Raw genomic sequence first — 15477 nt, forward strand, 5'->3', positions numbered from 1 at the left:
CAGGAACAATCTGATGAGGAGCCACAGTACATTGTCTGATTCTAGACAGGACTGATTTGATTGACAGGAGACTATCTAACAGGACAGAGGTCCTCAGAACGAAATGAAGGTGGATGAAGAAATGGAGATTAAGCAGCAACAACAACAATGCAAATGTGTACCATACAATGAACAGAAATCTACTGAATAAAGATTTATGAATTTTAGGTATTCCAGCAAAGACTGAAATTTGTGCTCTAACAATGAAATAGTATTGACTAATTAATTAGAGAATTCTGGAGCCACCCTTTCTAATGTTCTGTCCTGCAGACTAGTAACCAGTTTTCTATTTTACATCCTCTTGCAATTGTCCTGGTTCATGCCACCATTTTTTCTAACCAAGGTAATCTGATAACCTCCTAGTTTCCCTGTATGCATTTTTTATTATTTGTTTTCCAAACTGAAGCTAAAGTGTTCTAAAATACAAATGAGTTATATGACTTTCTAGTTTAATCCTCCCCATTGTTCATGGGTTAAAAATCCATCCTTTCTACCCTCTGGCCTCAGCTTACCTCTCCAGGTTCCTCTTTTATCCCTTCAAGGCAAGTTCACTCAGACTCAAGACTATTGCCAAAATCCAGCTCTTTCTGCCTAGAACCCTTTGCCCACACTGCTCTACCTGGTGGCTCTTAAAGGTACTTCTTAATCTGCTCAAATCTAGAGTAAGTGCACTTTCTAGGTACTCGAAGCAGTGTAACTCAGTGTAGATGAGTGATCCACAAACTTCCAGTCTATGACAAGTTAAAATGTTTAATCCTTAGAAATTAAGGACTGCTGTGATTTTTTAAAATTTTACAAACATCAGCATTAATAGTGGAATTAAGTTTTTAATTGGTCCTTTACCACAATTTGAGAGACACTATTCTATGGGACCCTGTAATGGTCACATTATACTACTTGCTAAATTACAGTCTATTCTAACTTTATATTTACCTTTTCATATTTCCGCTTCAGTGAAAGCCATGATTTCAGGAGTAGCACCTAGTTCTTATTCATAATTCAGGGTGACTTATACAGCTGGACTTAAAAAATCCCCCCTTTTTAATTGATTCATAATATTTTAGAAATATATGGGTAGAGAATGTAAGTTTGAAATGTCTGGATCTGCCAGATTACCATATTTTCAAATCATTTTTTCCAAATTTAAATCAATTTCTATAGGATGAACAAGGACTACAATTGAGGAAATTGAGAAGTTCAAAAGGGACTTGCTGAGCTTGGTAGGTAGCACATACCTATATTCCTAGAGACTTGGGAGACTGATGCAGGAGGATCACAAGTTTGAGGTTGGCTTTGACAACTTAGACTCCATTTCAAAAGAAAAAAAAAGGCTTGGGTTTGGTAATGTAGCTCAGTGGTGAAGTGTCTGAGTTCAATCACCAGTAGCAAAAAACGGGCGTGGGGTGGAGAGGGGCAATTGCATGAGCACTCCAGTAGTCTTTTTTGTTTGTTCTTTTCGGTTATATATTGTATGACAGTATTATACAGTATTTTGACATATTTATATGAACATGAAGCATATCTTATTCTAATTAGGATCCCAGTCTTGTGGATATATGCATTATTGAGATTGACTGTGGTGTATTCATATATGTACGTAGGAAAATTATGTCAAATTTATTTCACTGTCTTTCCTATTCCTACCAGTCCTTCCCTTCATTCTCCTTTATCTAATCCACTGAACTTTTATTCTCCACCCCCTTTGTTGTGTGTTAGCATTCACATATCAGAGAGAATATTTGATCTTTGGATTTGGGGGATTGGCTCATTAATTTCCAGAATATACAAAGAACTCAAAATGTTCCAATAGTCTTTGAGCAAGTCATGAAATTATGAACATTCCCCCTACAAAAAGAAAATGAACATAAATGGTATTTGCACTCAATATCACAGGCTTGACCACCAGCAATTACAAATGTTTAAGAATACATGCCCTGAGTCAGTTTTTACAAAGGTTAGAAATACATGCTCAAATTTACTGATTACTAGTGCTTTTGTTCTCCTTACTCCTTGACACTCAAAAGTATAGAAATTTCCAAGGAACCTGGTGGATTAGACTTTCAATGTTTATCGTATTAGAAATTAAATCAGACCTTTTAAAAACAAGAATACATAAGCATATATTCTATTAGCCAGGGTCGTCAGAAGAGTAATATGATCACATTATTTAGCTTCTGGAAGATCCATTGAGTATCTTTTTATATACCCATTAATAGTTCTACACATGAAATGTCAAGTTTCCTATTTCTAAAGAATAACATGCACACGGATAATGGCCAATTTATATATATGTTTGTATATATGTGCATACATGTATATAATCAGTCTCACATAAGGGGTTTTTGTCTATATTCATGAAACATAGGTGTCAGCTAATTTTATTCTTACTAGTCTTCATCTTCATCTTCCTCAGTTTCTTCATCTTCCTCAGTTTCTTCATTTTCCTCAGCTGCAAATACAGTTGCTTCTTGTGCAGCCCTGAAAGCCTTCTCCTCTTCCACACCAGGGTCATCCATTTCTGTAATTTCCGGTCCACTAGGGTATTCTTGATAGACTGGTGGTGGAACTGGGGGTGTGTAATTGTCCACACTATACTTATGACCCCACCCTATGTAGAAATTCTCAAACTTTCTGTAAGTAAAAATATATATAAATAAGTCTGTATATTCTGTTCAGTAAGAAAATGACCATTCTATAGCAATGAAGTGCTATTATTGTATCGTGGTCCCATAATTTTAAAAAACAATACATTTTAAATGCTAGAAGTAAAATATCCTTCAGTAATTCTACTACAAGGAATTGTTTTGATCCAACTGCTTAAGCTGGTTAAGGAAACCCTGGGGCCAGACCCTGTCAAAATGTACACTATACCTAGACCCCAAGTAAAGGCCTTATTTAATTATTCAGAAAAACACTTAATACCCTGCATAAAGTTAAAGAAGTTCAAAACATTGCTAACCCAGCAAACTCATGGCTTGTGCAAGGAGTCAGACTTGTCATTAAAAACTCATGTGTCACGTTTTTAGGTTTCACCATAGGCAATTGCAAAAGCTTCACCTGGTTGCCCTCACTGGACAACTGCCCTTCCCATAGCAGACAGGGACTCAACCAATGTGTTGCCTTGTCTAAGGGAGTTGTGGCCAAGGACTCTGACCCTTCTGGCTAGTCTTACTCTTCACATGTTCACATTCCTAGCCCAGGTAGCTTGTTTCTAGGATTCGAGCTGAGTCCTGAAGGCATCCTTTTCCATCCCCTCCTATTTCCGCTCCCCCCCCCCCCCCCGCCCCATCTTCCATCCATATTGCAGAAGCCTTTTCTTCAGAGACTCCCTTGTCAATGAGATGATGCCAAAACCCCACATCTATGGCACCTTCCTATCTGACTCTCCACTGGCGGCCATCACATGGGAGAAAATGGAACAGGGAAAAGACAAAAATGACTCTTACTCATGCTAGCACAGTAATGATGAAAGGCTTAGTCAGCTCTGATGTTGGCTTGCTGCCACAAGAGCTACTCTGACACCTGGCAGCTCAGTGCTCTCCTGCTCTGCTGAGCTTTAAACACTAGGTTATTAGGAAAGAAGTGGAAGTGTGAGACAAATGGAGGTGTATGTGTTGGTGAGGGATTAAAGGATTTTTAGTATCCTCTATATCTTAATTTCCTTGAAAGTGACAGCCTACATAAAACATATTTAAAATTATCTTTTACTGAGATGTTCAACAAAAATGATCTGAGTCTTAAACTAATTTAAACACTGCTTACAATTATCTTCATTAATCTAAGTGAATGTATGAGTAAATTACCCCAGTAATCATAGATGAAAAACCATATTTTAATTCAATTAATTAGATAACTAAGATAAAAGGGCAAAAGCCTGAATTGTTCTAATATCTTTTACTGTTTTAATAGAGATGCTATTTGAATAAATCTTAGGCCACATGTACCTGATACGTCAAAGATGAGTTAAAGCAATAGTAGATTAATATGCTAGTGAGAACATAATTTCCAGAGTTAAATAGTCACAACAATGAGTTTGTAAAGTGGTCAGATACTTACTTGCCATTGGAAAAGGCATATGCTCCAGGCCAGAGGTTGGATCGGAGGACTGCGATAGCATACTGTGGGATGAGATTTGAGGACAGCCGTGTTGTCCAAGCAGGCATATTCTGAATCTCTGGAACCCAAGGAGAGATTTGAAAACTTAACTCCTAAACAGACAAGAAGATACTATATAACCAAAGTCATTTTTATAAATCTTATACACATAGATACAGGCATACTTGATAGAGAAGGAAAAGTTAAGACAGCAGCTTAACAAAATCAGGAGAGAATTTATGAATGTTTTGGAATAATAAAATTTCAAATAAATGTACATATATGCACACATTCATTTTTGAAACACAGGCTTTATTAACAGAGAAGGGATTTCGGTGGTAGAGGGAGTACTATTCATAACCAAATGAAAGGTCAAATTGTTACTGTGGAAGAGACTAAAGACTGCAAGCACAAGCAAAGCAGATGAGAAAAACAAGAACATGGGACAAGAGTGATTGTAAAGACAGCAGCACCAGTGTTCAAGTTTGCAGAAAGCAAGACAAGAATGAAGCATAAGACCCTGTGAACATTTCTAGCAAGAGCTACGGCCCACTGTGTTTCCTCCCTACATCATTCTTTCAGCTTCTGTCAGAGCACATTGGCATGGACAACGCATTCTTCTCTCCTGCCATTCTGAAACACATGAAGGGGAAGGAGAGGAAACTGTGGCTCCCGTTCACTTTTAGAGATTTGAACTCTTATATATTTGCCACAGAATGCACATGTTATGCAGTTTATGTGACTCTGGGTTAACAGTCATCTAAATTACCTAAATCTTCAGAGATTGGTGTCAAAAGAGGGGGCCCCACTTCCTGTTCTATGTAGTCAGGATCTTCGCCTTTTTCTTCTTTTTCCTCATCTTCTTCCTCTTCTTCCTCATCTTTTTGCACAGGATTGAACCAATTACAGCGACCCTGGAAATGAATTTTGCATTATTTAATAGTCTCATGAGGACCTTAACATTTCAGAATATTTTTTCCTATTAAAGCAATTATCAGAATGAGTTTTCATTGTGTGGGACATCAGTCGATTATCCATTCATTCATTCTATAGTTATTTATCAAAGGCTATTTTCATTTAGGTCATTTCAAGAATAAAATGTATTATTTATTCCAGTAATTTGTCCACTTCTTGAAGTTGCAGAACTTGAAGGTTTATGTATGTTTTAAAACTATCAGTTAAAAGGTAATAACGTTTTTGTTGGTTTGTAATATGTGATTTATATAAATGAAGTAAAGCTAGTATGGTATGATTATTAAACAACAAAATTTTAAGTGAGGTAATAAGGTAGGTAGGCAGTTATAATTTCTCAATTTATCTAGAGCTCTCTAAGTGTATCTCTTATCTAGTTAAAAGTATAATGAAGATTTTTATACCCACAAACAAGGAAGTATAGCAGAGTAATTAAGAAGGGGGACTCTGGGTCTATTCTGCACAGCTTCACATCTATCTGACTGTAATGTATTAGCTATATTACTTTGTCATGTTTCCTAAACCCTCTGCTTCAATTTCCTCATCTATAAAATAAAGATAATAATATTCAATCTTTCACAGAGTTTTTATGAAGATTAAATTATATATGTATATGAGGTTATATATAGCCCCTTAATTATATATATTGCTTTTGAGGGGGTATTGGGGATTGAATACAGGGTCACTCAACCACTGAGCCACATCCCCAGCCCTATTTTGTATTTTATTTAGAGACAGGGTCTCACTAAGTTGCTTAGCCCCTTGCTGTTGCTTAGGCTGGCTTTGAACTCATGATCCTCCTGCCTCAGCCTCCCCAGCTTCTGGGATGCTGGGATCACAGGTGTGTTCCACCGCACTTGACAGATATATTTCTCTTAGTAGCACCTGGCACAATAGGTTCTATGTAATAGTGTCCTATATCACTGTTTGCTTCCCCCCCACCATTTTTGTTATAATCCTATAGTGTTCTTGGGATAAAGATTCAAGTTTTTTGGAGATAGAGTAAAAGAACTGTTTTTAAAATGAATGCACATAGCTATATTGAATTTGTACATCACCTGGCAAATACCCCTACCTGTGGAAGAATATGCTGTACATGATGAACCCAATTGGAGAGAGATTCCACTAGATCCATCACTTGAATGCCTTCAAAATCAGGGTTTTCCTCAAAGCTATCTCTCCCACCCTCCACTTCTTCCTCCTCCTCTCCTTCCTCTTCACCAAACTGGAAGAATCCTAGAGGGCTGACGTGAGTTCCTGCTGAAATTCTGGCAATTTGTGCTCGCAAGTAATTGCTCTCATTTCCTGGGAAAGGTGGGTAGCTTAGGATGGGAGCATCTAATCTCCCAGTGAAAAATTTCTTGATTTTTCTTGCAATCACAATTTGTGCAGGTACAACTGATGGTAACTTCACCCAAGGTCTTCCTGGTTCATTGCATACAAAATAGACATATTTGTTGGCGCCTGTTCTATTTTCTTCTTTGGGTATAGTTGGTGGGGGCTTGTAAAAGGCCTTTGGTAATTCATCTTCCTCCTCTTCATCAGCTTCAATTGCTCCATTGTCCCTTTCTTCAGCTATGTCTTCCTCCTCCACCTCCTCTTCATCTTCCCCCTCACGAAATTCCACTTCAGCTACAATATAATTTCTTTCTATACCCAGGATCTTACCCCAGAAACGGCATCTTTGGATTGGGTGGGTTTCAGTAAGTTGTTTGAGGGCAAGAAAAATGCGGTAAGTCTCATCAGTGCCCAGACCAACTCCGGCTTGTTCAAAATAAAAAGCTGACTCCATTACATTTGGAAGAGAGCTTTCTGTCTGGGAAACAAATGCTGTGGTTAAAATTTTATCCATAAGGGTATGTTCACTTCTCTGTCCTCCTTATACATCTTGATATTAGTGCTACTTTATGTGTCCACCACTTCTTCAACATTTCTTCAAATACTTAGCTCAAACTATGATAATTCTGAATTTTAATTCTTTTCTCCTTACTTGTAAGTGTAACCTCTTACATTCATTGTGTCTTATACTCACTAATATATTACAGTGGTCCTGTTTTGTGTGTGCGTTTAGGCAGAAAAAATTAATAACTACTGTCAATGATAAAAATTCAACACCCTTGTTTTGTAAAAAATATTTAAGCAACTCTTACTACCCTAAAATAAGATATATATAACTTATGTGCCCATGTGTTTAGAAAGAACATAGTTATATATATATATATATATATATATATATATATATATATATATACACACACACACACACACACACATATATGCTTATATTGCCATAAAAATACTTGTTAAATACATGGTTTTACATGTGTGTGTGTGTTAAATAAAAATCAATACATTAACCTATTTAGGGTAACAATCAGGATAAATAAAAAGAAAACATCATAAGTGCTCAGACATTGCCTATACTTAAAGACATAATATAGTAAGATGCTTGCCCCTACTTATGACACATACTTTTGGACTTAAATAATGAAGATAACATAAATAAATAATTCTATTATAGAAATACAGAAAAATGAACAAGCAGAATCTCACATATACTATAGTAAAACATTTATGAAAATTTAGGAAAGTTAGAAAGAGCATTTTCTGAGATCAATATAACTTGTAAGACAAAATGTTGACTCATAAGATAGAGAAATCGAGAGCACTTGCTGTTCTTACAAATGATCTACTTTTGTTTGTATTATTACTCTATGTCAAAATATAATTTCTTCTTAGCCTATTGCCATGGTTCCCATTTTCTTAATGGATCCCTACATGTTATTATTCTCAAAATCTCCTTTTAGTCATTTTGTCACTCATTGCCTTTTGCTTGCAGGAGTTCGCCCATCTAACTCAAGTGATATGTGGCTGTTTGAAATGTGCATAATGTTTTAGTCAGCTTCTCATTGATGTGATCAAAATACTGGACAAGAACAGATTAGAGGAGGAAAAGTTTATTTGGGCTTATGGTTTTATAGGGAGTTTATGTATGGTTGACTCCAAAGCTCTGGGCTCCAGGTGAAGCTGAAAGGTGTGACAGGAAAGCTGCTCAGGACATGACAGCCAGGAAACAGAGAACTCCTCTTGCCAGGGACAAAACATAACCCCAAAGACACGGTCCCAGTGATCTACTCACACTCAACCTGCATACAGTTACCACCCCGTACAGTAGTTCTTTCAAATTATTAATACATCAAGCAGATTAATCCACTGATTAGGCTATAGCTATATAATCTAATCATATAACCCCTGAACATTTCTGCATTGTCTCATACATGAGCTTTTGCGAGACACAGCATATCCAAACCATAACAAATACTCTTTCCTGACTTTACTATTGTCCCTTTTTCCCTCAGAATTTTATTTCTTTTGGTCTTCACTTTGGTAATCTTCTACTTATCCTTCATGTTACAAATGAAATATCACCTGTGCTACAAAGTCTTGCCTAATTTCCAACACCAGAGTTAATTGTTCCATTCTGTCTGACCCTGTAGCTTGCTGTCAAAACAATATAATAATAACTGCTTTAATACATTTCTAGTATATGCCAAACTTTATACCTATTTTATACCTTTTGACTACCTCTACTGCTGAGTGATTATCCCCGACACTTAGAAGTTTAGTTACTTGCTCGAAGTCACACAACTACGAAGTGAATATATAGCATTGCTACACAGATGGAACTCCAAAGCCCAAGTTTTTCCATCATATTAAACTATCTACTGCACTCATCCAGTTTATTGTTGTCTCCTTCAGTAAACTTTAAGCAAAATCAGAAGTCTTTTTCACATGTATATCTCTGGATCTGGAAGGCAATAGACAGTCACAGAGTTTGTAAGTGAATCAGTGAATGAACAAATCAAAGTTGAGAACGAAGAAGAGGAATCATGATGTGGTCCCAAACAGGAATAAAACCATGAGCACTGTAACATTTATGTGGGACAGAGTTGCTCAGATTTCATTGCTTCAGAGACTTTCCTCCGGGAGTCTTTCCACTCTGAGATGGAGCTTTTCATCTGCACCTGATGATTTAACTCTTCTAGGTTCTAAAACTAATCCTACCTCAGGGTCTCAGGCTTATTTGTGTTTCTCCCCAACCCCTATAATGAGATTATCCATCTCATTATAATTTTAAAGGACCACTGTCATATATGTAGCCTGTTATTTTCTGAAATGTCATTACCTGGTGCATAACTCTATCTGAAATTGATTATTATTCAACAAATATTTAATAAGAAACAGCAACTTGGAGAACAAAAAATAGGAGGAAACTATTTTCTACTCTGCTTTCTAGAAACGTATCCCACAAACATTTAGCAAAATGTGAGGATTGAAAAGCACTAAAACATGATATGAAACTGTAAAAAATGACTCAGTTAGGAAGAACATGGTGAGAAGTGGGGTTGATTGGAGAAAGCTTGAAGAGATTTAAGAAAAAATAACGTGTGAATACTATACAATAGATAATTAGTAAAAAAAAAAAAAAAAAACAACTTGAAACCCTACCGCACTCAATCCAAATAAGTATCAAAAGTTATAATAGTAGAAAGGACAGTAGAATGAATAAGACATTGTTACCCTGCATATATATATATATATATATATATATATATATATATATATATATCACCAGAGAAATTATACTCCATATGTGAATGATGTATCAAAGGGCATTCTATTGTCATGTATAACTAATTAGAACAAGTTTTTAAAAAATTATAATAGTGACTCACTATTTCATCTTCTAATTCCTGATCAGCTCCTTCTAAATTTCCCTGGAGAAAAAGAGTCTTCTGCATCTCAGCTATTTCATACATTGGAAGCAGCTCATTCTCATTTTGAAGTGTATCTAATTTTTTACTAAAATGAGCCATTTTCACATCTTGGCTAATATTTTCAATGATGTCAACAGCATTTTCGGGACGCTCATCTAACATCTTGGTCAGCACATTAGAAAGATGATCATATCTGCCCAAAGAGAGAAGATTCCAAATTACACACATTCACACATACATACACACACACACACACACATCAAGAGCATTTAAACAAGCATTTGATGCAGTCTCAGTAGCATTTTAGGAAATTTCAACAACTTGAAGTCTTCAAAGATTTTTCAGTGAAGATAATTTATACCATGAAAGAACCTATCTACAACTTTCTTAGAAAATGCTCCTGATACAATTTGGATGCTTAAGTTATTAAAGAAAAACATTGTAACAAGATACATATTCTATATCAGGTACATTTTTTACATTTCATTTCTGAAACTGAAATCTCTTGGTTACATACTTTGAAGTGATAAACATTTTTCACTGATTTACCTTAAATTATTTTCCATGCCCCCTTCCTCTGCCCTCATCAAATTCAATTTTTAAATCCTATTGATTCTACCTTGTTTTTAAAGCCAATTATCTACTTCAGTGTTTTCAGACCTACAAGAAATGCATTTCGTATTGCAATCTTCATTCAGACACAACTAAAGGACAACTGTCATCAAGTATTACGCCTTAATTCAAATTACCCCTTAATTCAAAAGTGACATATCTAAAATCTTGTTGTATCAAAAACCCTGCTTTTTATTTCATAACCAAATTAATGAAGCTATCCCTACCCTCTCAGGAATTTTTGCATTTTATTCATAACTGTTAGGGTATGATTTTCCAATAGCAGATTTGCAGTGTGGATTTATTTTTAGGAAGACAAAAACTGATCAAAACTGCTTTCATATTGGAAAGAAACTTTCCTGTTCAATGTGGAAAGGTGCATAAATTGCCTCTCTGCTGGATGTATCTCTCAAATTTTGTTTCTAATTACTTGACCCTCTGTCCAGTGAGATAAATCTAACAGAAATAACTTTCATACGTGGTTAAGTCCCAGCTGAGAAACTTTGTTTGTCCCCAGTACATCATTCCTCTTAAAAAATAATATAAAATCCCTTTTATGTTCAAGGACACACCACTTTAAGACATTCCCCAAACAATACTGAGCCCTTTCTGAGAACACTGACATGCTGCTATGAAATACTGTACATTATATATTTCCTATCTAGAAACTGCATTAGGGTTTTCCATGGCCAAGATTGGAGTTTTATTTTTTATTTATTTCCTCCCTTGCTAGAAAGAAACACAATAAATCGATAAGTGTACAGTTCCTATTAATTGATATATTATTTTTGAGCTTTCTTTGTTAATGTATTTATCTTAGACCTTAAGAATGTCACAAGAAAACATGTAGATGCTATGCACAACCAATGTGAAAGGCCATTCACAAATATTATGTTTGGAGAATATGTTATTCTGTGCCCAAATGTTGCTGTTCTTGTAAGTGAACAAGATTGTTTTGACTAGGAGTTTCTTTAAAACTTCATCAAGCTTGCCTAATTTCCATTTAGTGTGAAACTCATGGAGAACTCTCTAGACTAAAAAGATGGTTGTTATTGGGCAATAGCAGGGTTTTTAACTAGAGTGTTTGATTTGCTCCAGTAGGGGCTAGGGAAATCAGAATCCAAGTCAAATTTTTCATTTTATTTTTCAATATAATGTTTTAAGTTTTAATATAATGTCCATAAGTGTTTTATTCATATTTCCCAAGTCAGGTATTACAAAAAAATTTTAAGTACATATCTGATGTACTTTTATTAGATCTTTTTTTTTTTTTTTTTTTTTTTGGTACCAGGGATTGAACCCAAAGGTGCTTAGCCACTGAGCCATATGCCTGAACCCAGGGGCACTAATCACTGAGCCTTTTTCGTGTTTTATTTTGAGACAGGGTTTTCCTAAGTTGCTGAGGCTGGCTTTGAACTTGTAGTCCTCCTGACTCAGCCTCCCAAGTCACTGGGATTACAAGTGAGCACCACCATGCCCAGCTTTTATTAAATCTAAATACATAATAAATATATATTTTTTGAACTGAGAATTGAACTAGGGGAGTATTTACCACTGAGCTACATCCCCAGTCTTTTTATTTTTATTTATTTTTTTGGACAGAATCTCACTAAATTGTTTAAGGTATTGCTAAATTGCTGAAGCTGCCTTCAAACTTGTGATCCTCCTGCCTCAGCTTCCTGAGTTTCTGAGATTATAGGCATGTGTCAGCATTTTTTCAATTAAGCAGTATTAATAATTTGTTTTGTTAGAATGATTGAAAAAAGAGGAAATAATTTTTCCTCTAGGCTTTTTGTTCAATAGCAAAAAAAAATTATTAGATTCTGTATTTAATAACAGATTTTCATTGCTACAAAAACAGTTTTTATGATTGCCAAATTGGATCTGCATATGAAAGATGGGGATTAAAGGCATCTTTACTAAGTATTTTTTTTTTTTTGTACCAGGGAATGAACTCAGGGGCACTTAACCACTGACCCACATCTCTAGTGCCCTATTTTGTATTTTATTTAGAGACAAGGCTCACTAAGTTGCTTAGCACCTCACTTTTGCTGAGGCTAGCTTTCAACTCAAGATCCTCCTGTCTCAGCCTCCTGAGTAGCTGGGATAACAGGCGTGTGCCACTGCGCCCAGCACTAAGCAGTTTTTAACTGCAGGCTCTAAAGAGGATAATAGTGAATGCTTTGGAAAGTATTCATTTATTAACTCAGAAACAGCATTTGAAAATAAAATAAATTTAAATATTAAGTAAACCAGCTAGAAAATAATTCATTAAGAGAATTTTCTTACTTTACTTTTGTATTCAATTTTAAATGTTTAGTAAACTCCCAAGTATTTTTATGAAGCTCTTTTGTGATTGTAAAACATTTATCAACTCATGCTTGTTATTTAACCTGGCACATTATGACAAATTTATCCTAGGTATTCAAGTATAATCTTCTACTAAATTGCAAAATTACATTTTCTATAAGTAAGTTGTATCTAAAATGATAGATTATAAATAATATTTTAAATTGCTCAATCTCAAGTTTAGTGGAAGATTTCTCACAGCAAATACTTTTTTTCATTAGACCTTAAAATCATATTTTACATTTTCTAAAGCTTAGTAACAGCTGCAAATATTTGTCATATTGTATGTTCAGTAAGCACTCAGAATTTACAGGCAAAACAGGAGGCATCTCAACAGATTATGATGAGAACTGAAATTGATTCAGAGGGCGTGGACTGTAGTCCTGAGCTGCCATTCATTCACACATCCTCATTCAATCATCAGTTGACAGCACTGTGCTAGGCACTAAGAACACTGTGGTGTACAAAACTCACATGATCCCTTCACTCTTGGGGTTTCCATTCCAGTAGAAGAGGAAGACATTAAGATGTAAGCAACGTGAGGCTGGGGTTGTGGCTCCGTGGTAGAGCGCTTGCCTAGCATGTGAGAGGCACTGGGTTCAATTCTCAGCACCACATTAAAAAAAAAAAAAAAAAACTAAATAAATAAAATAAAGTCACTGTGTCCATCTACAACTAAAAAAATATTTAAAAAATATAAACATAAATGTGTATGAAATTATAATGGGCATTTAGTCCAATGAAGGAAAAGAATAGATTATTATAACAAAGTTGTATGGAAGCTGAATTCTGAAGGGTCAGAGTCTGCCAGAAGACTAAGGGAAGGAAACTTCTGTGCAGAGAGAACAACATGAAACTCACCAGGCTGTGTGACTGGAGCACAGTGATGGAGAGGTAGATATGAGAGATGTGAGCCAGTGGAAACAAGAAAATTCTGTTCTCTCACAGTCATTTTCCTCCACTTAAAAACAGATAAGTTCATTTGATGTTTTCTAAACTCCTTTCTAGCCATAAAATTCAGCTATTATTCTGTAACCCTGGAGGCAAGATCCTCTACAGAGCTTTGCTGTCATGAATTCTGAAATTCAAACTACAGTGGGATTCCCAGAACTTATTTGGCCATCACATTTTAAGAGAAAAGTGGATAAATAGCATGTGCCCTAAAGGCCTCCTATGGTGACCAATTTTCCTAGTTGGCCCAGGATTGAGCAGTTTCTTAGGATGAAGAACTTTCAGTGTTCAAATCAGGACAGTCCCAGGAAAACTGTGTTGGGAAGGAACTAAAAGCCAAGCCATTCAAGGACTAGAATGCTTAGATTGAAGACATGTTCTCTCTGTATCTCTGCAGACACTTATTTATTACAATAATCCTGGAAAGATGCTTAGACTTCACTATATTGATTTTTTGTTTGTTTGTTTCTGACAAAGCCCATGACCAACAATCCTACATTTTATTTCTGTGTGCCTAGGTTCTTCAAAGAAATTTGAAGAATCCTGACAGGTGACCTGTTCTGAGTCCTGTGATACAAAGCTATGTCGCTAACTCCCTTTTAGTATAAAATCTTCTCGAGTATATTTCCATTCACTCACAGAAACACACTCTCACACAGAGATACTCACACCCCCTTTTGCTTTGACAAACTTTTTTTTTCTTCTTGGAAACTTACAGATTGAGGCCCGACTTGCTACTGGTCCTCAGTAGGTAAGCCTTAGCATTCTGAATGGCAATCTCAAGCATGCTGGGGGCCACTTCTGAGGCCCCAGGCTCCAGCTGCAGAAGATCACAATTACTGTTTGAATCTTCTTCCTGAAAAACGTCAAATCTCAGCTCTTTTTGTTTAGAGGTATCATAGCTTGGGTCCTTTGGCCCATATAGATCAGATTTGGATTGCTGAGACTGTGGAAAGGTGTTTTCCTCCAATTGTCTTGTGCGATGAAAAGTTGATTCTCTCTTGTCAGATGGTTGTTCCAAAGGATCAGAAACAAGTGTCCCAGAATTAGGAATTATACTAGTGGTCCTGTCTGACTGCAGTGGGGTCCCAAGATCCTGCTCCCCCAGAGTCAAGGGAGGAGTGGAAGAAGGCTGCTGAGGAGGGGAATGGGGAGGTAATGCCCCTAGTTCTGTGAGATCTCCCAGAACCATGCTGGCTCTGGACCGGGGGCTCCAAGGAGGGCTTTTGCTGGGCTGGGGTCCAGTTTCTGGTGCCTGCTCTGCCTCCAAAGGCTCAGATGACTGAGGGTCAGGGACTTGGGGAGAAGCTGCTGTCTTTTCTTCCCATGGCCCCTCTACTTCCTTCAATTCGTGGTTTTCTTTTTCTTGCTTCAGGGAAGTCGAGTCTTCCATGGAAGGAGACAAGAGAAAAAAAGGTCTGGATGAAATGGGTGTGAAGATATGGAAGAAGGCAATGCAAGGCTGGTGTTTGCTGAGGTCTCTTAGGTGATCTGTGGGTCACAGCTGCTCTGTAAGTTGCAGCGTCCTGTCTCCATAGCAACCCCGGGCAGGGTTCCTTAAGAAAAACAATACAAGTCAGTTGCCAGGATTCTAGGGAGGAGCCCAAGAAACATGAAAATCCTAGGTTTGTGATTTGATGGAGTCCCTGCCCCTCTATCTAGCTCAGCCAATCCGAAATGG

The 15477-nt window shown here is 36.5% G+C and overlaps 1 protein-coding gene across 1 annotated transcript; it reads right to left on the reverse strand.

Annotated features, from left to right (window-relative positions):
* Positions 1-2647: 2647 nt before the first annotated feature.
* On the reverse strand, positions 2648-15189 carry Rsph4a (radial spoke head component 4A). Its single transcript, XM_027953066.2, has 5 exons — positions 14513-15189; positions 9843-10077; positions 6182-6922; positions 4096-4213; positions 2648-2670 (listed from the first exon to the last, which is right to left on the reverse strand). Exons 1-5 carry the CDS (start codon positions 15187-15189, stop codon positions 2648-2650), a joined length of 1794 nt encoding a protein of 597 aa, XP_027808867.2.
* Between the last annotated feature and the right edge of the window lie 288 nt (positions 15190-15477).

Source organism: Marmota flaviventris, chromosome 6, assembly GCF_047511675.1.
Source record: "Marmota flaviventris isolate mMarFla1 chromosome 6, mMarFla1.hap1, whole genome shotgun sequence".
Lineage (NCBI taxonomy): Eukaryota > Metazoa > Chordata > Mammalia > Rodentia > Sciuridae > Marmota > Marmota flaviventris.

Bases quoted from the DNA above. Each gene is read 5' to 3' on its own strand.
- Rsph4a (XM_027953066.2), bottom strand. From the start codon at position 15,189: ATGGAAGACTCGACTTCCCTGAAGCAAGAAAAAGAAAACCACGAATTG. The intron at 10,078-14,512 runs GTAAGTTTCCAA...CTCTTTGGGCAG, and splicing joins AGCAAGTCGGGCCTCAATCT to ATATGATCATCTTTCTAATG. The intron at 2,671-4,095 runs GTAAGTATCTGA...TTTTACTTACAG, and splicing joins TATGCCTTTTCCAATGGCAA to AAAGTTTGAGAATTTCTACA.